This window comes from Molossus molossus, unplaced genomic scaffold (genome assembly GCF_014108415.1).
Source record: "Molossus molossus isolate mMolMol1 unplaced genomic scaffold, mMolMol1.p scaffold_m16_p_34, whole genome shotgun sequence".
Lineage (NCBI taxonomy): Eukaryota > Metazoa > Chordata > Mammalia > Chiroptera > Molossidae > Molossus > Molossus molossus.
In genome coordinates, this window is record NW_023425371.1 from 492,344 (window position 1) to 514,791 (window position 22,448).

The 22,448-nt window shown below is 40.1% G+C and overlaps 1 protein-coding gene across 1 annotated transcript in view; it reads left to right on the forward strand.

Moving 5' to 3' along the window:
• The window catches only part of AFF3 (AF4/FMR2 family member 3), a 538,134-nt gene that overhangs the window by 97,117 nt on the left and 418,569 nt on the right, over nt 1-22,448 (forward strand). Inside the window, exons 2-4 of the mRNA XM_036281386.1 lie at nt 5,267-5,387; nt 6,360-6,672; nt 6,817-7,202. Of these exons, the coding sequence (XP_036137279.1) occupies nt 5,267-5,387; nt 6,360-6,672; nt 6,817-7,202 (820 nt within the window). The remainder of the gene's footprint in view (nt 1-5,266; nt 5,388-6,359; nt 6,673-6,816; nt 7,203-22,448) is intronic.

A 22,448-nucleotide genomic window follows, 5' to 3' on the forward strand; every position in this document is an offset into this window, starting at 1 on the left:
GAATCCTTCCCTCCAGTAGGGCAGCTTGGGCAAAACTTGGAGCAGGTTGATGAATGGATCGGATTTTGTGAAAACAGTGCTACCATCTGGTTTATGTTAGAATCTATGATTCTTTATTTATCTGTCCTCTGTTCCAGTATTCTATGTTACATGTGTGCACTGTGGAGAGAGACTGATTTTTGTCTTTTGTTTTGGGAGTATAAAACATTATAATAGCCCAGCCTTTATTCCAGAATTCTTCTTTTAGTTCTTTCTGCATGAGAAATAGATTCCCTTTGTTTTGCTTGTCCCGTGTTGCTTCTGTGGGGCTCGTGATCACTGTTTATTGACACTGGGCTTGTAGACATCAGGGTGTAGCAAGTGTAGCCACCGTTTGGCTCATGGGCAACTCCTCTTCCCTGGACAGACAGGAAGAAAGTACTTTGAACACTGCTGTTCCTTTTACATAATGTCTTCTATATGACATCATTTTAATGGTCAAACTTTTATCCTACATTCCTAGATCTTTAACAAAGTTAATCCAGCAATATCTACTATTCCTGTCTTTCTCCAAGGGACACTGGAAGGATAATTAAGGGACAGATAGGTGAAGCCATCAGGCTCAAAGGTATTACTGTTATTTAGTTCCATACTGTTACCATATGATCAAGAACACATGAATTTTGGAAATGATGATGATAAGATCATGTTTGGACATCTATTCCTACTTAACCAGAACAATTTACTTTTGCCTGTGCCCTACAAAATACCTCAATTTGTAGATTAAAACAAATCAATGGGGCCCTGGCCGGTTTGGCTTAGCAGTTAGAGCATTGGCCCGCGGACCAAAGAGTTGCAGGTTCAATTCCGATCAGGGGCACATACCTTGGTTGTGGTTCAGTCCCCGGCCCGTGCAGGAGGCAACTGGTCGATGTGTCTTTCTCTACTACTCCAGCTGAAGATAAATGGAGGAATATCCTCAGGTGAGGATTAAAAAAAACAAAAAAAACCAGCAACAAAAAAACCAAATCAATGGAAAATGATCAGAAATTTTTAATACATTTTTTTATTGGCTATTTTTTTAAATTCTAAAAATAAATGTTTTTTAAAAGGAATTGATTAAAAAGCTTCATTTTCTGGAATGTTATAGATCTGCAATAAATAATATTGTAGCAGTTGGCTGCCTTCACTTTCATGCAAAATAAATGAATACATTTGGTGACATACATTCCAGGAGTGTGGTTCTTGTAATTTTCACAGGAATCAGAAACAACTTTACAGATGATAGAATTTTTACCATCTGCTAGTAACAAAGAAACATAGCTCATAACACAAGGCTCGTACTGAGTCTAGCACATATGTTGGCATGGCCGGGTTCAGAATTCTCTATAGCTTCCACCTCCAGAGAAGCTGCCCTGACTGTCAGCCTGTCATAAGACAGGTTTGCTAAGTCAGAGAAAGACAAATACCATATGATCTCACCTCTACGTGGAATCTAATGAACGAAATAAACGGACGAACAACAGAAAAATAAAGCAGATGGTGTGGTCCTCACATTGCTTGAATGTCAGAGGAGGGAAGAGGGCTGAGTTTTAATAGCAACAGATCAAGAGAAAGGGGTTCTCCAGGACTGGGAATGCTGGCACAGATTTTACCTGTAATTGGGGGCATGGTGGGCTTGCTGGCGAGAAGATACTGTCTTTATGAATCAAAACATTTTGTCTTGGTAGAAGAGATCAAAGTTTGATGCTTAGAGAGCGATGGGCGATGGCAAGTCCAGACTTTCTCTTACAGTGATATTTGCTTTAAGCAGGTGGCATTTTAGCTTCCTAGGCCTGATATGACACCTGGGGGTTGCGGTTCTAATTAAAGATAAGGCATGAGTGGGTTGGGAAGAGCTGAATGCTTGGTGGAGACTACAGGGCTGCTACTAAGGAGAGGAAGATGTTGAAGAAGTGCTGCCCCTCTTCTTAGGTTTCCTTTGCTGTCATCTGGAGAAGAGGATGACTGACATTTTTCATCATTTTTGTTTTCATTGGATGGTGTGGGGGATACTGCATGACACAGCATTATGGGGGTCCCATGTAAGATGGGACCCCCCATAGTCCTGGCTGATGGCTCAGTTGGTTGGAGCAGTGTCCCATGCACCAAAAAAGGTTGCAGGTTCAATTCCTGGTCAGGGTACATACATAGGTTGTGGGTTCGATCCCTGGTTGGGGTGCATACAGGAAGGCTGCCAATTGATGCTTCTCTCTCTCTTTTCCTCCCCTGGTACCCCCCCCCCCCACATCTGCCTAAGAATCAGTAAAAACATGTACTCAGGTGAAGATTAAAAAAATAAAAGGATGGCCAGTGCATTTCTGTTGATATATTATGTGTAGATGGTCCTGAGCATCTCCAGTCCTTTGTAGCATTAGAAGCCATAGGCTGGGTATGCAGGCAGGACCTTGTTAGCAGTGGTCTGCATCTTGGGGTGCTTTTGGTTACCTTCAAGCTTAAAGGGGTTGGGGAATGAGGCAAAATTAAGGAGGAGCAGCTTTCTCCTCACCTCTGACTTCTCCATGTTCAGAAGTAGTCCTTACTTCTGACCCTGGAAATGCAATGAGTCTGATATCTGCCTCATTGATTTTGGCTTCTATGCTGATGCCTCCGTCTTGAGCATATAAACCAGGTTGCAAAATAGGTGGGGTGATTAGATTTGTTTTCCTTGCTACACTCCACACCATCCCTCCCTTTTTTGGGGCACACTTCCTGTTTGGACCCCCTCTGCATTCTTAATGTCCTGTGCCCTTTCCCCTTGGCCCTTGGGGGCAAAAAGCAGACCTGCACAATGAGATACAAGGGCTGATCAGGTTTAAATGTTTTCCCTTTTTGTGGTGTCTACATTTCTTACAGGGGTGAAGACATCTTAAACCAGAGGAATGACTCTCTAGTTGTGGAATTTCAGTCATCAGCCAGCCGATGCAGGAGGTATTATTTTGGGCATGGGGGCCTTTCTCGGAAGCCCGAAATCATCCTAAATGACCACCTGCCTGCTCCATGTTATATAAGGCCACGTTGTGCACCACACCAGTCTCATGTGTTGGGTTGGCTTGATCGGGCTGAGGGCAGCAAGCATGTTTGTGGGGGTCTCCGTGCATGGAGGTCGGCACAGTGGGGGCTTCCCAGGTGTCTGTACGGACGGGAAGAAGGTGATGCATGCAATGTAAGCTTTCTTTTTATCACTGTAAATGCTGCCACTGGTCCAAAAATTCATAGTGAATCTGATATTCTCCTCTTGGTGAAAGCCCACTTCATGCCTGTCCACAGCATGAGTCACATGTCCTTAGAGAAGTCTTCATTTGAAATCCATGGAATGTTCACGAGAGCTGGGATTTCACATTGTGACTGTCCACCAGCAGCACAGGACAGCCATTTTCTTGTCTTTGCACTAGAAGCCTGGTTCTGTCAATAAGAGTGCCATTTCCATCTCGTGACTCCCTTATGCCATTCACTGTCACCATAGCCACCCCAGAGAGTCACGAGATGTAGGAGCTGTGGGCCTTCAGTTGGTTAGGCTGTGGCTGCAGTCTCTCTTCATATGAAGGTCATTGGTTGGACTTCCAAATCTAATAACTTTGGGTCGTATATTAAGGATGAATTAAAATGTGAATGGGCTGTGTGTTCTGTTTGTTTGTTTGTTTTTAACATCCCCTATGCTTAAATTTAAGCACTGTGCTCTAGGTGCTTTTACAGCCTTGCCCGGAGCATTTTTAGCATCGCCAAGGAGACAGCGAATTTAAGGTATATCCTGGCCACATGGGCAGGATAAGCAATATTTACTTTATGATTATGTTATGTGTGCCCCCTACAGCTACATAACACAAATATTCTCTCTTTTACTCAAGATAACAGTTTAGCTAAAACAAAACAAAACAAAAATTGTACTATTTTCATAAGTTTCTTTGAACCCACCGGTCCTTTCATTATTAACAATGATTCACAGTATTTGAGAGCTGGCTATTGGACTGTGGCATCAAAAGCCATGGTGAACCCTTTTTATAGACTGCCTTCATGTCCAAACTTATGCTACCACCATGAAACAGCCCGTTTTATAATGGAGATGCTGGCGTGCAGAGACTCTGTGTGTGTGTGTGTGTGTGTGTGTGTGTGTGAGAGAGAGAGAGAGAGAGAGAGAGATCATGTCACTGGTTGGGGAGAACCACAGTCAGTAGGTCGTTTCCTGCTCCCAGCTGGGGCATCTGGCCACACTGGACCAAGTGGGAGCTCTAAGGAAAGTGATGTTTCTGCTAGGAAATGAAGGCAGGGCTCATTTCGAGAGTCGTATAGGTTCTTGACAACTGGTAGTGTTAGTTCTGTGTCTACATTAGGCCAGATTTCTTTATCTAGTGAGCTGGAAAAAAAAAAAAAAAGTGTGTTTTTTTCTTCTTTCCCTAAACAGGTCACTTCCTTATTTTTAGTTGACTTGGGCCCTTTATTTTTTCCTTAATAGGGGGAAGGAACACTGTTTCTTCCTGAGTCCTCCCAGTTATCTGGTGTCTGGTCACTTTATGATTGCATTTTAGGAGAAGAGATATTAATTTTCTTCAACAAAAGGCTGAGTTCCTTGATGACACGCCATAATTCAGTTTCTGTTCTCTCCCTTCGCTGCCCGTATCCCTTCCTCCTGGCATTTTCTCATAGTTAGGAGGAGTTATAGTGTCAAATATATCAAAAGGAAGAATTGATTCAGCCCTAGTTTGACGACTTGACTGATTAACAGAGATCAGAAGAAGGCTCGTAACTGTGAGAGCCACTGCAGCATGGAGTTTTAACAGCTCTTTAGGGAGTTGGTTAATGAAAGAATCCCTACAGAAACACAGCCATGCAAAAAGAAAAAGAAAGGAAAGTACAGGAGCATTCCTACATAACTCTCAGAGACTTTGTCATAGGAGGAAATATGCTCATGATTTCTGTTTACACATTGCAATAATTACTGTCTGCTTGAAGATTACTTTCAGTCTTCTCCTGTCAAAGTTGCTCAGACATTTCCTCTTTCACATGGCAGGCAGAGAGGTCTAGTACTGGCTGGAACTTGTCCTTAGGTCTTTTTTCCTTCTGAAGAATGTAATTATCAGACACCTGAGCCCGTACTGCTTGATTAGACTAGCTTGAACCTGATCCGTGTTCTTATTATCATTACCATTTGTCCGTGAACCAGACTTCTGCACTTGGGTGAATGTCAGATTGGACTTTAGCCTTTAATTTTTGTGTGTGTGGTTATTCTCTTTTCTTTTTCCTGGTGCAGTGTCTATGAGCCAGATAGAAATGTGTTACGGAGGAAAGAACGAGAAAGGAGAAATCAAGAGACTCAACAGGATGATGGCACGTTTAATTCCAGTTATTCCCTCTTCAGTGAACCCTACAAGGTAGATGGTTTTTCATTGTTCATCTCCACCCCTCTCTCACTGGTACCTGTCACCCCCAGGATGGCACTCTTGACCAGAAGAGTTGACCAGTCAAACTTCACTTAGTTTTTCTGCCCGTTCAACCTAGGGAAGGCAATCCAGCCACTAAGAATGGGGGCTTCCCCACCAAATCTCGGTGTCAATATTAAGATCTACTTGCTATAATTTTTATCAACAATATAGACTTCATCTCTGCATTGATTTTCAAAGTCAGTGCCACTTGTTATATTTTCTAAGGTGTTAGGAAACAAACACTATTAAAAGAGCTTGGGTTACATATCTGCCACACACGGATCATGCGGGTGTCAGGGTTACCTGATAGGGCTAATAAGAAAGAAACTGTGGGATTGGTTTTCGTTCATACAGAAGGTCAGAAATATAACCACTCTTCCAAAATGGAATGTCACCCAGGATCTCAAGCCACGTGGAGCTGTGTGTAGTTCAGGCTTGTAGCTTCTCGCGTATTTAGCCCACGTTCGTTCAGACTTCACTCTAACTTCTCTCACCTATCACTTTGGGATTTCTGACAAGGACAGTTACATATTTAGAAATTGGAAAGAGAACAATTTCAGCCAAATTTGAATTTTCAAGTAAAGTTTCCAATGGGACTACAAAAAAGAAAAAGTCCACTCCTAGAGAGCCTCATTCTGGATCAGTTTGTGAAGTTGCGGTAGCACAGTTATTGTGATGTCCTCAGCTGCCACACAGTCCCAAGGACAGGTGCCTTTTTTGTGTAGCCAAGGCCTTACCAGGTTCGGGTCGGGTGTGCTGCCGAGTGCTGACGGACATCTTCAGAGATGACAATTTTTATTTCATCTCGTGGTTCAAATTCTGTGTGTGGCAGCCTGGGCTCTGTGGTCGATAAAGGCACCTCGCCATTATTTGCCATGTTTCCACTGTCTCTAACAACCGGGTGTGTTTTTCTTTCTCCAGACTAACAAGGGGGATGAGCTCTCCAACCGGATCCAGAATACTTTAGGCAATTATGATGAAATGAAAGACTTTTTAACTGATAGATCTAATCAGAGTCATCTCGTTGGCGTTCCCAAACCTGGGGTTTCTCAGGCTCCTGTGAACAAGATCGATGAACATTTTGTTGCAGATTCAAGAGCCCAGCCCCAGCCCTCATCTGTCTGCAGCACTGCATCTTCCGCACCAGCAACTGTCCCTGTGCAGCAGAGTAAGAGGGGCACCATGGGCTGGCAGAAGGCTGGGCACCCGCCTCCTGATGGCCCACAGAGAGCAAGTAAGCGCGGACACAGGTTGATTGACTTGAACAGATCTGCTCCTCCAAAGAACTCTAATCAGAAACCTAACCACTGTGTGTCGAGCCCCTCATCCTCACCTCCCTCTCCTTCTTCTTCTTCCTCTTCTTCTTCTTCCAACTCAGCACAACAGGGCTCTCTCAGGACCTTGCTTGGAGATGGTGTTGGCAGACAGCAGCCACGAGCCAAACAAGTGTGCAATGTAGAGGTGGGTCTTCAGACCCAGGAAAGACCACCTGCTATGGCAACCAAGCACAGCAGCAGTGGACACTGTGTTCAAAACTTTCCTCCATCCCTGGCTTCCAAACCCAGCCTGGTCCAGCAGAAACCAACTGCATATGTGCGGCCGATGGATGGCCAAGATCAGGCTCCCGATGAGTCTCCGAAGCTTAAGTCATCCACGGAAACCAGTGTGCACTGCACGTCCTACAGGGGAGTCCCGGCCACCAAGCCAGAGTCCACCAGAGCCAAGGCCAAGCTTTCCAAGTTCAGCATCCCCAAACAAGCAGAGGTGAGTGTTTTCTCAGTACTCCTTACACACATCTGAGTAGTTCTGCATGACCACCTGGCAGCTGTGAATTTAATGCCTAGGTTTCATTTCAGTGTGTGACTGCCTTCACGTGGTAGGATTTGTAGCAGTCAGTAAGAAAGGATGTACACATAAATAATGCTTTCTTACAATTTCAAATTGACTACAGTCAGAATTTTTTAAGTTCCAACAAATGTAGTTGTATGCGTGTCTCTCTTAGTTCAGGAAGGAATGTCTCCTTTAATGTAGTTCAAGGGATAGTTTGTAAACAAGCCAGTGTTATGGAAATATTAGATACTAAAAATAAAAGTACTTCAAAAACTATAATTTTTAGTTTGTAAGAGGTTAATTTTTATGTAAAAGAGTTCTGAAATTTAACATCTTGGTCAGTTTTGAAATGTTCCAGGACAAACTTTACAGAGTAAACCTTAGAATTATTTTGAAAGTAATTGTTAAATGATTCTGTGCTGATTATGGTGAATATTCAGTTGTATCAGATGTACCATTCATATTATTATACTTAAAATTCAGGTTCATTGGTGTAATAAAGTAAGGACTTTCTGTATCATGTAAAAATTATCTTAGATTATATGAAGAGAGTGAAATATTTTAGTTCAGATTCTCCTGGTTTGCATTTGACTTTATTCAAATGTGGGAGATTGGATGTATGGAATATTAGAATTTAAAACAAGCAAATCAGTCACAGAGGTAGCAAAGAGGCAATGACTAGTAACTTGAACAGAAATCTGGATGGAAATGAAGTTTTGTTTCAGACAAGCATATCTCCTACTATATGCCTACTTGTTGACAGTTGTCAAGAGCACATGAGTAAGAAATATGACTGCACATGTTTTTGTTTTGCTGTGATGTGGTATACTAACTGCAATAAGTGTGTGTTCTAGAACGCTGTACTTAGGAACTGTTCAAGTTTTTTCTTTTTTCCTTTTTGACATTCTCTTTTAAAGATGGAGTAACATTGTGGCCAGAACAGTCTTTGTGTTTTAATTTGATGTAAGAACCAAATGAAGAAATGATTTAATGTTATCTTCTTGAGTGACTGACAATGCTGAGCTTAACCATTTCTGAGCTATCATTTCAGAAAGCACTATGTACCAATTTGAAGGTCAATATATTACCCTTAGAGAAGACATATATATGTATATATGTGTGTGTGTGTGTGTGTATGTATTTTTTTACTTTGAGATGTTTACACGGGTTCTAATGAGGAAATTAGATGACATGTATACCAGTAACCAGTAACATCTTTTGATAATTCATTTATGATGGATCCCAGAAAGTGTTCATTAGGAATTAATAGAAGCAAAAATGTAACGTTTACAAATGTTTATGTTTTTAAAAGTTTGTAGGAAACACACATAGATACCACCTTACAAAATTGAATTAATCAAGTTCTTTGTTTTTTGTTATTAATTATCAAATGGCCTGTAATGGGGAAAAAAAAAATCATTGTTTATCCTTCGACAGAGGTGACTGCAACCACTAGGAATTCCTGTATAATTTTAATCCCGATTGATTCTTTGTGAAAATGATTTTTATGTACCAAAGAAACTTCAGATTTACTCCATAATAATTTATTTATTTTGGAACCCAGTGCGTTGACGAAGCTCTGGTTACAGGCCAGTTTTTGATTGCCAGTTCAGCCTTATGCAAACAATTACATAGTTTGCATTAGGTTTTTGGATATGTCATTAATAACGTGGACACTTTCAGGATGCCCTTGCAGGACCCCAGATTGGGAATGACACACTGGACTGGTGTTCGGTGAGCAGAGCAAGAGGGAGAATGCCTGAGGTAGAGGGTCAGACCGACAGAACTTAGAGCTTTCACATAGGAAGTGTTTCACTTCTCTATGTAATGACATTGAACCAGTCAGCTTGCTTCTTCCTAACATTCCATGCTGGACACTTCAAAGAAGCAATCATGCATTGATAGAGAAGCAGTAAGAGGAAGTGTGGTTCATAGGACAAAGTTAAATTGGTGGATTTTTTTTTCCCGGGGGGGATATACAGTCTTTATTTTAGCAGAAAGCTTTGCATATTATGGAAAATATGGTAATTTGACTCTTGTAACACTGCTGTGCTTAATCCGTCCACTGTCATAACAAAAAAATGGCTCTTTCCATTTAGTAGCAGGGTGGTATCTGTAAGTTACATTTCCCAACCTTCAGACTCAAAAAGGGGTGTTTTGTTTGTTTTTACATTTCTACAAGAAATTAAGAAATACCCTTTGGCAGGTACATCATTCAGTATTTATAGAGCAATTCCATAAAATACACAGTCTTAACATATAAACTGAAGACTTTTATCAACCAGTCAGATTTTACTTTTGAGGGAATATTTGCTTTTATTTTTTGGAGAGAATAAAACAATTAAAAAAATAAAATATCCTCTAAATAGTTGACTGATCTTCAGTGAAACAGAGAATGTGTTTTTTAGGGACATTGACAGAGGAAATAACCCGAAGGGAACTTGTATTTCTTGTGTGCTTTTTCAGGATGTTAGCTGTTGAGCAAGTGTGAAGAATTTGGGGGCTAAAAGAAAGTGTTAGGTAAAAGTGACAAAGACAGGCAAGGTGCAGGTATATCTGTATAGCATTGTGTAGGTACATTCCTCGTGAGAAAAATCAAGTCAGTGACTAGGTATAATGTGATGTGAGAAATATTTTTAAAAATCTAAGATGTGATCTCTGCCTCCAAGAAATTTACATGAATTGAATAAATTAGATGCTAGCACTTAGCTTTTACTTTGCAATTTCTGTCACTTAAAGTCCAAACTAAATTTAAAATCGTCTTTTTGGCCCTAGGAAAATTCTCTCACCTTCATAATCCATGTAGTAGAAAAATATTCTGTATTATTTTTTAAAATCAAGAATTTGCAACTCTCTTTTGCCTGATTTTACACTTATAAATTTTTTATTCTTTCCTTACAACATCTGCATTCTATCTACTGCTGTGGTGAGTTATTTCTTATAATTCTTTAGTCTTCAATAATAGATAATTAGTGTAGAAAAATTTAGTGCAATTTGATGTGGAAGTTAAAGACCTCAAGGGAATTTCTTAACTGATACACCTGCCTCCTGGCTGGTTTTTCCCAGCTCAGTTTTGTGTTTAATGAAAAACACATTTTTGTTGTTATGGCTTAGTTTTTTACTCTCCACAACCACTCATTAAGTGAGCCTTCCCTGGAGTGTCACTTGGAAGTGTGACTACTGTTAAGTGAGAGTCAGAGAGGGCATAACGAAAGACTGAAACATGCCTTCTAGAATGTTCTAGGGTAGGGCACACTAAATCTTACTTCCAGTGAAAGTGAATTACTTTTTGTTTCACACAAACAGAAAATTAATGTTTTGCCCTGAACATGTAATTCAAGATTCAGATAATGGGGACTGTTTACCTGGAGGACCAGACACAGGTTTTGTGGTACCTAAAACTTACACTGTCTTGGGGGTCCTCTTTAGGAAAAATAAAAAAATAGAAAAATATCTTACACTTGAAAATTTTGCAAAAACATATATTAGCACATTGCTAGGGCCCCTCCTAGGCCTTGGAGGAGCCTCTGCTCAAGAGGCCCTGAAGCTTATGTGTCATTGATCAGCCTCTCGGTGTCTCTGTCTTTGCTCATGGAATAATAATAAGTTACAGTGATAATTTTAGATTTGAGAAGAGTGCTTTACATTAGCCTCAGACTTCAAAGAATTTAAAAATAATATCTAGTGCTAGGTGATAGAAGCGAGGCAAAAAGGAGACAGTGCCATGAGAAGTCTGAGTGCAGTGCTGTTGAGACAATGTGGGTCTCAGAGGCTATGAGATTACAGTTTCAGCAGTGGTATTCCAAAACATGCACCGTTTAGTCTCTGTTAGCTATTAATGTAACAAATAGCAGTGATTTGAAACTGCTCTTGCAGAAGACTCCGATGGCTGAAAATAGAATGCATCTGAAAAGCCCAGGCAGGAAGGAGACCAGGGACTGCTGCCCTCAGCCTAGTCAGTGATAAGAAGGAAACACCGAAATTTGAATGTCAATGAATCGACTGTGTATTAGGAGTTGTAGTCTTCGTGGAGAATTCATCCACAAGAACAGAGTAACCATTTTTGGTTGATCAGAATTTTATTTGTTAAGTAATTAAATACTAAGATGTATTGATTAGTCATCACGTTTTCACAATGGGCATTTTAAAATCACCATTTATACCGTGAATAAGAGCAGAAAACTCACGTACCAAGATTACACAAAATAGCTTCCTAGAAAAGCAATTAACTGATTTTTTTTAAGTTCACAGAAGATAAATGGTGTAGGCTTCCTATTTCCTGTCACTCTTGGTCACCTTTGTGTGAAAATGGATTCCTTCCACATTAAAGTCGGCACCAGCCTGTCAGACGAAAAAGGCATCTGCAGAGCAATGTGTACATTACATATTCATGTCAGCCTGAAGTTCTTAATTACATTTAAGCTGTCTGAAGTTTTCAAATCCAGTGGTGCGACTGGGTTGCTCACTGATAAAACAAGGGTGAGTGGCCAGCCTGGAGACTCGGTTTCCTTGTCTGTGGTGGACCCCTCCTCCCTATCACCCTCATCTCTGTTCTCCTCCACCCACTGCAGACAGAAGCCACATCCTGCAGGGCAGTGTGGCTTAGTGTCAGCACAGATGGTTACACTTTGCACTTCCTCCTGTCCTCATAACGCCCGTCCTTCGTTCTTTTCTCGGGGACGTGGACAACTTGTACTGTACAGGCTGAGAGGAGGGAAGACGCAAACTTTGATCTCAGGTGCTGGATGAAAGCCCTCGTTTTCTGTATTGTGGAAGGGTCACTTGGAAGGTCGTCATGAAGGCTGGCAAGTGGAAATATCTCCATATTTTTTGGTACTTTTATGTTCAGCCAGCGGGCTCTAAAAGATAAAGCACTTAATCACTTAAAAATTTGAAGAACGAATATTTAAATGTTTCCTGTTGTGTGAAGGCACTGGTGTCCTGTTCCACCCCCTTTCTCTGGGGCTCCTTCAGAGGAGTTCTCTATCGGGTCAGTGGGAGATGGCTCCCAGTGCTGGAGGCGCCCAGGGTAACCCAGACCTCAGGTGGAGGCTGCTAGCAAGCTCCACTCCATTTTTCTGTATATTTTCTCAGTGCTCAGAAAGCTTTCTCTCTCTGAAAGCATCTGGACAGATTACAGCTGTTTGCCCTAAAACTGCAGTCTTATGTGCTGGCTCCAACCCTGGGACTGATCGGGAGCCTGAGACCTCTGTTTGGAGCCACTTGAAAAGATGACGTATGATTCAGCATTGCTCCCACCCTAGAAAAGGGTCACTGAGAAGTCCAGTGAGAAAAGCCCCTTCTTTTGTAGTTTATCCTTCCTCGGTCAGAAATCATGTGGGAGCAGTGGAATGACTGCAGGCCAGCAAGGACTGGGTTCAGATTCTGACTCTGCCTGCCACTTATGAGCCACGTGGATGGGAGCAGCTCGTGTAATTGTGCCAGGCTTCGGTTTTCTCGTGTGTGCAGAAGAGGAATTTAATGTATGCTTGGCAGAGTTAACTGGCGGGGGAGGAGTAGATGAGGCAAAGTATGTAACATGCTTATTAGCCCACTGATAACATAGTAAGCATTTGGCAAATATTGGCTGTGCTATTCTTAATTGTAATACCTCTGAAACAACAACAGCAAACAAAATATGAAAATAGGGATATTATTGGAAGTGGTTTTGTGTGTGTGCGCACGCGCGTGTATGCTAGAGAGACAGAGATGAGGTGGGAAGAGAAAGAAAAATGAAATTCTGGCCCTGGCCAACTAGGCTCAGCAGTTGGAGCATGAGCCTGAGGACCAAACATTCTCGGGTTAGACTCCTGGTCAAGGGCACATGCCTGGGTTGCAGGTTCGATCTCTGGCTCTGGTCAGTTAGTGCAGGAGGCAACCAATTGATGTGTCTCTCTCACATTGATGTTTCTCTCCCCTCTTCTACTCTAAAAAATTAATGGAAAAATATCCTTGGATGAGGAATAACAACAAAAAAATTTTTTAAATGAAATTCTGAAAATTCTTTTGTATATTTGTTAGATATAACTGAAATTTTTGAAGACAAAAATGATCTTGGATTAATATAGCAAAGTCTGAGTGACCTAACTCTCCCTTATTTAATACTTGGCTCCCTGAGACTATTGATGAGGCTGAGATAGAATTGTCTCTCTGTGTTGTTGGCTTTTCTGAGCTATTATCTATATGGAACGCATCACACTTGAGCTGTATGTCTAGTTAAATGAAACACAGAATCAACAAGATTTGGGCTGAAGAAAAATGTTACAAATTTCAGCTAGTAGGTATTTAGAATGACTCATTGAAATAGAGCTCTTTGAAGCGACAGAGTATCGAGTTTAATTGGGCTGAGCAGTGGAATCACATACATGGTTAACCAGCGTTAGCAATACCTTTCTAGTCGATGAAAGTAGACTCCCCTGCTGCTCAGGATCATCTCTCTGCATAAATGGGCCGGTTTAGGGCAGAATGAGGAGTGTGTTTGCTTCAGCTAGACTCTCTGAATTTGACTCTCCGTTTGCTACCCAGATGACCTGTGTCTCAGTGACTTTATCTGTGTTGCGGAATCATGGTTGCACCTTTGTTAGTTTGCTGTGCTGCTGTAACAAAGCACCACAAATTGGTTGGCTTAGAACCACAGAAATTAATTGTCTCTCAGTGTGGTGGCTAGAAATCTGAAATCAGGTGTCGGCAGGGTTGGCTCCATCTGAGGGCTGTGAGGGAGTCTGTTCCCTGTCTTCCCTCTATTACGTGTCTATCCAAATTTCCCCTTTTTGTAAGATCTTCAGTTTTAATGGGTTAGAGCCCACCCTAATGACCTAATTTTAACTTGATTACCTTTGTAAACACTATCTCCATGATCCAATTCAATGTAATAGTACCTATTGATAGTATTTCTTATGACTAGTTAACGAGTTAGTACTTTATAGTGCTTAGACTAGTGAGGGACATATAGTAAGCACTCAGTGAAATCCACAATAATAATACAGTCGTCCCTCGCCACTTCGTGCTTCGACTTTTGCAGCTTTACTTTATTGCGGTTTTTTCAAACACTGTACTGTACTTGAATACTATATTATATTTAAAAAAACGCAATAGGGTGAAGCCGCAAAAGTCGAAGCACGAAGTGGCGAGGGATGACCGTGTCTCATTACAATTAGTATAATTATTTATATTAGCTTTACATTTACCTTCTAATGGGCTCACCTCTGGATGGTTTGAGAGGTCAGAATCCAGAAATTGAGGTGAGGTGGACGATTTTCACTAAAATATAAGTGTCTTAAAGGCAAGGATTTTTGTTTTGTTTTTATTGCTTAGTTTACTGAAGCATCCCTAACTGTGCACATAGTTGGTGCTCAATACATATTTGTTGAATTAGTTCATTAAGTATATGAGTGAAAGAAGTCATTCCCCTCCAATCACTGACCTCCTCTCATTGGGGCCTCAGTAATTCCTGCCAAACATTTATGGGAAGAGAGGAGCCAAACACTTCTAACCTATAATTTATAGCTGCTGTTATAGAGAAATGGGAACCATATTTACTAATGTATGTAAATTTAGCCCGTGTGAAATAAAGTGTATTGCTCTGTGCTGACCTCAGAAACACAAGCCGAAGCAGGCAGTGGCTCTGCCGCGATGGTGTGTGCTCTGCCTCATTTTCCTGTTCTCTTTTGTTCTGTTTCCATGAGCAGAAGCCCTGGCTTGGGGGCAGTGTGTCGAGTGCTGCAGGTCTGTGCTGCAGGCAGACGCTGTGTTCGCTGGAGCAAAGGGAGGTGGTTGGGAGCAAGGAGGTGGATGCGGTGGACGGGAACCATAGGCGAGGGCCCAAATCTTCATACTTCCTGCCGCATGATTTACATTTCGATGGACTGAAAATAGCCTAGAATACGTGGAGTTCTTAGAGGCACTCCTTGATTCCAATGTGTCCTGAATCCCAGAATGTCCCTTGGGCCTTTTTCTCTGCATGTCATTATGTGCTTCATTGATCCTGTCTCTGTCATAGTATCTATTTCACTTGCTCGTGGTAATGCATTGTTTCATAATTTATCCAGGCATAATGCACATATTTATCCAGAGCTCTGTTTATTTGTTATCTTGCAGACATATCCTTCAGAAATATTGACGATTACATAGTGTTGTGGTCCACAAAGCCCTTGGCATGACTTTAATGTGCAGTAAATGGTTGACCCCTTATCTCTGCGACAGAAGGGTGAACAGTGGAAAACAGACAAATGTATGCATTCAGCTATTTCTGCAAGCCCTGAAAACAAATAAAGATCAGCCATTTCTCCCTCCCCTCATTCTTAGATGCCTTGAAAATCTCATGGTGGGCATCAGTGATGGGATGTTTGAGCCTGTGACATCCTTATCAAGTCTCCTCCTGTCTCTGTTCACCCCACAGCTAAAAGGAAATTTAGACCCTCCTAGAGAGCCTTCCCATCTTTGGATGCCTCTCACCCTTCCTCTTGTCGACCTGCCCATCAACCTTTCTATAACATATGCTTCTTAGTTGTAGTTTTGCCTATTGGGATTTCAAATTGTTGGCTATTTCAGCTTTGTTTATTTTTTTTATTATTATTTATTCTTATAGGTTAGGTCCCCACTGTGTGTCCCTCTGGACAGTCAGTCCTTCACACACCCCTTTCTAGACAGAAATTACATTTGAGCATTCGCTTTCAGAGTAGCCTTCCTTGCTTTATCACAGTCTATTTAAATCACCCCTTTACCATTTGATTTTTATCCTTTTATAATTTGTGATAAGTATTCTGGAAAAAGGAAAAAGCAGGGCAAACTGAAGGGGGCTGGGGATGCACTTGGGGCTTGAGCCTGTTGGAATGTTGAAAAGGGAGTTTAGTGTAATTCTCATTGAGAAAGTAAGATTTGAGCAAGAATAAAGTGAGGTTAGGACATGAGGGAGTGAGCCAGGAGGCATCTGGAGAAAGAAAGTGTCAGGTAGAGGAGAGAGGATTTCTAGAACAGAGACCTCAGTGGGAACATGCCTCCTTGCCCTGGTGCAGCAAGAAGGCTGTGTGCTGGAGTGGGGTGCACAAGAGGGCTGTGGGAGAGGAACCCACACCTCTGAGTGAACTTAAACATGTATTTTGTGTAGATGTGATATTTTCCAAGGAAAAATTCTTAGCTAATTCACAATTCCAAAAGGAACGAAAGGTTTTCATATATAATCTTTTGTGAATTTTGTTCATGTTCTTTATTCATTTTTTTGTTGAAGTGTTTATATTTTTCATACTGGTTTGTTTTTTAAATAGTAAGAAAATTGGTCTTTCTTGAATATAAGCAATTTTTCCAGTTTGTTGACTAACCTTTGTTTATAATAGAGAAATTAAATTTTATATCTCCTTTCTTCCTTTATGACCTCTTCCTTTGTAATTATGGTTTAAAAGGCAATTTCTCTCAATATAGTAGAGTTAAATCTAACATATGAAACCATAAAGAACTAGATGAAAAGTTATCCATCTGGAATTTATTGTGATGTAAGTTGCCTTTACTTATTTACTTATTTTTTTAAATTATTAAACAGATCAATTAGTCCATCTTTTCTTTATAATTTCAGTATGAAAGAAAATAAATACTCCATGTTTATAGAATTGTGGTGTAGCTGTAGGTAGGGATCCTATAATACAATTTCTTGTGAAACTGGAAATCTTAAAGGAAATACTCCGTGTTTTCTTCAAGGTCTAGTGTGAGCTCTGCCACTTCTCCAGTCTGCTCCAGCCTTTGAAGAGCTTCCTTTCTCCTGTGTTCCTGTTGTGCCGACGCTTGTTATACTACCGCATATTATTGTTTACTTTTCTGTGTGTCCGTCTGATCTCACAAATATATTTTAAGCACCTTGAGAACAGGGTCCCCTTACCATTCACATTCATGCCGTCTTCTAGAATAGGGTCCTATTAGATCAGTACCGAATTATTTTCTCCCTGAGGTCTGCACACTGAATTTCTATGCCTGCAAAAACAGAAAGACAAACCTACTGTAACTTGTTTGAATGATGTTAGGTAAATCAATGACAAAAATAAAAAATAAACACTAGAATGAATTGCAAGCATAGCATATTAATATGACCTGGGCTGCTTCTCTGTCTACTTCAAGACTTCTTGCTATTTCCTGAGCAGGTCATTTTCTTTTATACTTTTTTCTCTTTGCTTATGCCCAGAGTTCATCTCCTTTCCTGGTTTGCCTGCCAGATTCTTTCTTCAAGGCAAGTTCCTTTTATAAGGAAAATAGTAATACTTGGAAGGTAGAAAGTCACCGCTAAAGTTGCTCATTGTTAATATATTGGCATTCTCATTTTCCATCTTAACTTTTCACATTTTTCTGTTTACTCACTGTTTATCTATTAACAGGTTATATGCTCATTTAAATAGCTTTAATCATGAAGAAAAATGAAATTTAAAAATCAACTCAACCAGGGGAAAAAAATCAACCATCCAGGGGGAAAAAAACCACAATCACAAATATAAGATAGACTTCATTCCAGATAATGTTCTTCCTTTTTTTCATCTCTTTCTATTTCTTTGGTTTTATCAGATTTGGAGCCTCTCTTGAGTTTTGATATCTATCTATCTATCTATCTATCTATATATATATAGATAGATATATATATATATTTTAAAATGTCCATCTTGTTACTTTTTGTAGATGGTTTGCTCTTTCTGCTTGAATACCTAAAGAATTATTTCTTTAAATTTCTGCAGCATAACCAAAACATGTCTCAGTGTAGAGCATTTCCTAGAACATGGAGTGCTCTTTCAGTCTTTCAAGATCAGTTCATTCTTCTAGTTCAGGGGATTTTTTAATACTGTGTTTGCACAAACTATTTTTTCTTTGCCCCTTACATTGAATCATCTTTTTCTTTCATATTGTTTAGTTTCTTTCTAATCACTTTGATCTATATATTTTTTTCACCTGCACTCACTGCTATTTTTTTAAGCCTTTTCTATATGTCAGTAATTCAGGTTTGGTGTCTATTCTGTCTCCTATTATCTGTATTTTTTTTCTTTTTGTTTCAAATATTGTGCTCCCCCAATGATTACTTAAGTCATCCCTTTCTAGTAATTTACATTTTAATTCTCACTTCTATTTTATTAATTATAAGATTAATTTATTGTCATAATTCAGGGTTTTGTTTTTCATGAAAAAGTTAAAAATCAGACTTTACTTACACTATTAAATTCTTCCTTTTGCCCTGGCCAGTTTGGCTCAGCGGTTGGAGCGTTGGCCTGCGGTCCTGAGAGACCTGGGTTCGGTTCCCGCTAAGGGCATGTACCTCGGTTGCAGTTTGTCCCCGGCCCTGGTCGGTTGTGCGGGTGGCAGCCACTCGATGTGTCCTTTTCGCATCGATGTTTCTCTCTCTCTCTCTCTGTTCCTCTCTCTCCCCCCCACTCTACCTGAACAAAAAATGGAAAAATGTCCTCGGGTGAGGATGAAAAAAAAAAAAAATCTTCCTTTTAACGAGCATTTCAAGTCCCAAATACTCAGAAAAAGAAGCATCAGTATTAGCTATAGAGCTTGGTGCTGCTTCATGCGATGGATTCCAAAAACAGTGGCTTAAAAACAAGCCAGAAGTTTCTTTTTCTTTCATTAAAATCTGAGGTGGTGTACGGCTTGTGTTCTGTGACATCCTGTCATGGATCTGGGCTCTTTTTCTTTTCCGTTGCTATGCCACCTATAGGCGTATGCTTACCCACAGGATCCAAGATGGTCTTTGTTCCTTTAGACCACAGTGGGGGGTGGGGGAGGGGAGGGCATATCTTGCCTTTTAAAGGTTCAACCTGGAAGGAGCGCAAACCATTTTCTCTCAAATCCCATTGGCCAGGAGTAGCCACCTGAATATCTTAGCCTCAAAGAAAGCTTAGGTATGTGTCTCTCCATTATACTGGGTCACCATATATCCAGAAAAAATTGTCATTATGGAGGTATTGTGAAAAAACAAGCAGCCATAGCAGCTATTGCTTTATATTAGTTGTTATATGTTTAAGAGTTTATCTCATGATTTTTGTGAGTCCTTCAGAGGAAGGAAGTAACTTCCCCATCCTTATTTGCTCAGTGCCTGAGTTCAACATATAGTAGGTGGTAATTTTTTTTTGTTGAATTTTTGTTTTGAATTAAAATGACACAGTGTGTGTACTTTTTTGAATTTCTCAAAGAATGGGATGTATAAATTCATTAAGTGTTTTAGGATGTTCTAGAAATTTTTGACAAAAGGTAAAAGGCTCTCTTCTAGTTTGATAATTGTTCTTGAAGTCAGTGATAGTTACAAAGTATATGAATTTGATGGAAATAAGTATAGTATATATAGCCATTACTGTAGGCTCTTCTTACTCAATATGAAAATGTCTTAGGATTATAAGTGTGTTCCTATCTAAATTCATGAGTTCTCTTATGACATTTGGGTTAAGCCTGAAATGGATTAATCTTTTTCTGATAAAATTTCTTGAGCTGTGATTTCTCTGGTGACCACATTTAATTAGATATTTAAAAACTGCTTATCTTTATACCAACAGGTTTTGTGACTGTATTTTTTTCCTTGTGCTGTATTTCACAGATTAAATTGCTAGCAGAAGTAAGTAAATAAAGTAAAATTTTGGTAAAACATACTATCCTTAGATTAGAAATTAAAAACATGCCCACTTTTTATTTACTTTATTTTTTTGTTAATCCTCACCCGAGGATATTTTCCCATTGATTTTTTTGTTTTGTTTTTTTGTTACAGAGAGTGAAAAGGAAGGAGGGAGGGTGAGAGAGAGAGAAAGGCAGAGAGGGAGAGAGAGAAAGAAACATCAATGTGAGAGAGACACATCGATTGGCTGCCTCCCACACAACCCAGGTCTAGGGATCGGACCCGCAACCCAGGTACATGCTCTTGACCAGAATCAAACCTGTGACCCTTTGGTCCGCAGGCATTTTAAATGAAAAGTAAATATTTAAGCTTAAATTTAAAGGACAGAAATAAGTAAGATAGTATAACTATATATACATTCCAGTGAAAATAAATTCATTTTGCTTTTCCAAGTACTGTTTTTTTTTTCTCCTTAGAAATTGGCTATGCTTTTTTTTTTATCCTCACCCGAGGACATTTTTTCATCTTTTGTTCAGATAAAGTGGGAGAGCGAGAGAGGAAGAGAGAGAGAGAGAAACATTGACATGAAAGGGACACATTGAGTGGCTGCCTCCTGTACGCAGGGCCGGGGACAAACTGCAACCGAAGTACATGCTCCTAGCGGAAACCAAACCCAGGTCTCTCCCGACAGCAGGCTGACACACTAACTGCTGAGCCAAACTGGCCAGGGCGCTATGCTTCTTTTTAGTGGAAAATTTTTGTTTAATCTGCAAAGGCTGAAATGTTTTGTAATAAAATTTTGAAGGTTTCAATTAAAAACTTGAGTTTTCTTTTTTTAAAATACTATACATTCAGGAAGATTCTTCAACTCCAATACAGTGACATCTGATTTAGCTCTCTCCTCCACCCCCAGTGCTAGAATGCAGGGGAGAGCCTTTCAGGTTTTGTAAATGTTGAACTGCAAAGATTAATTTAATCTGTTCCTTTAGTGAATGGAAACCACAGAGACGGATCTGGAAATCCCAGACGGCCTTTTGTACAGACCACAGCAAGAGAATTCTGAGTTGCCTGAAGTACTAAAATCCAATATGGAAGGAAGATCAACAGTTGTCAGATTGCCTAAAGGCATAAAGTTTGTAAAGGGTTTACTTTTTCTCAGTTCTATTCTGTTGCCCTAGAGCACAGAAAGTTTTTAGAAGAGACTCTTGTATCCTCCAGAAGTTTCCTTAGTTCCATCAAGTTGGAATTGAAATGATTTTTACCTTCCTCCTCTTAATCCCCTTCTCCACAGGTAAACCACGGGTGAAGAGTATGCAGAGGTAGGGGAGTAGAGCAGCCTCTCTGGGCGGAAGGTGGTGGCGCGGCAGTTATGGAAAAGCTCAGTCAGGCAGGTTCATCTGAGGGCCTGGTTCAAGTTCCTGGCATGTATCACAGATTGATATCTTTGAAGCCATGGTGGTTAGGTAACATCCAAGCCGTAGTCAGTCTTATTTTTCCAACTGCTTTCTGAGTAGTTTCATCTTAATGGTTTAAACTTAACGTTGACATAACAAGTACCATGTTCTCCCTGGAACGTGATGTCCCGGAATCATCTTGGATTCTTCTTCTGTATTATCTTGTTGATTGATCTTTTCTAAAGTCTCTTAGATTCTTCCAAATCTTAGTGCTGCCTTCTTATTTAACTATTTCACATTCACACCGAATGTTCAGCTAATCAACTTTATTTTTTAACTCTGAGCAGCATTATCTGAATAATCACCCTCAGTTTTCAATTTCATTAGTTTCTTTATCAGCTAAAAATATTGGCAAGTTCCCTATTTCATGTGGGATATAGAACATTTTATGGACACAAAGAAGTTGTTTAAAGCTAATTTAATAATTCCTTTTTTAAAAATTTTAATCATGATGAAAAAACATATAGCATAAAATTGACCATCTTAACCATTTTAAGTGTACAGTTCAGTAGTGTTAATTATATTTACATTATTCTGTAACAGTGTTTCATAATTCGTGAGGTTGTATTCCCTCCTAACTGAAGAGAATTGTAAAGCCTGTTACATCTAACATAGGTTTTTAAGTATTTTATGCTAAAGTGTTTAAGAACTTTATATTAGCCTGGCTGACGTGGCTCAGCGGCTGACCCATGCATCAAGAGGTCATTGGTTTGGTTCCTGATCAGGACACATGCCCAGGTTGTGGGCCCGAACCCCAGTGGGTGGCATGCAGGACTCAGCCAGTTGATGGTCTCTTTCATCCATGTTTTTATCTCTCTCTCTCTCTGTAATATCAATAAAAAAAATAAAAAGAACTACATGCTGGTTGATTGAAAGCGTTACATTCAATTAAGTGGCAGCAACTGGACTCTTTCTTGAGCTCAGTGATAATGGTGCTGCTCTGTCTACCTTTCCCTGGTGTCTCCCGTGTGAGTAAGGACCATGCTTCTCTCAGGCTAGACACGTGGTACTTTGTGTTGACTGGCTATGACGAATGATAAGACCATTGTTGATGCAGGATATTGCTTTTCCTGACAACCCTTCCAAGGATTCAGGCTAATTGCATGATGTCCCAATGAAATACATTTCAACGACATCAAGGAAAAGAAAAAA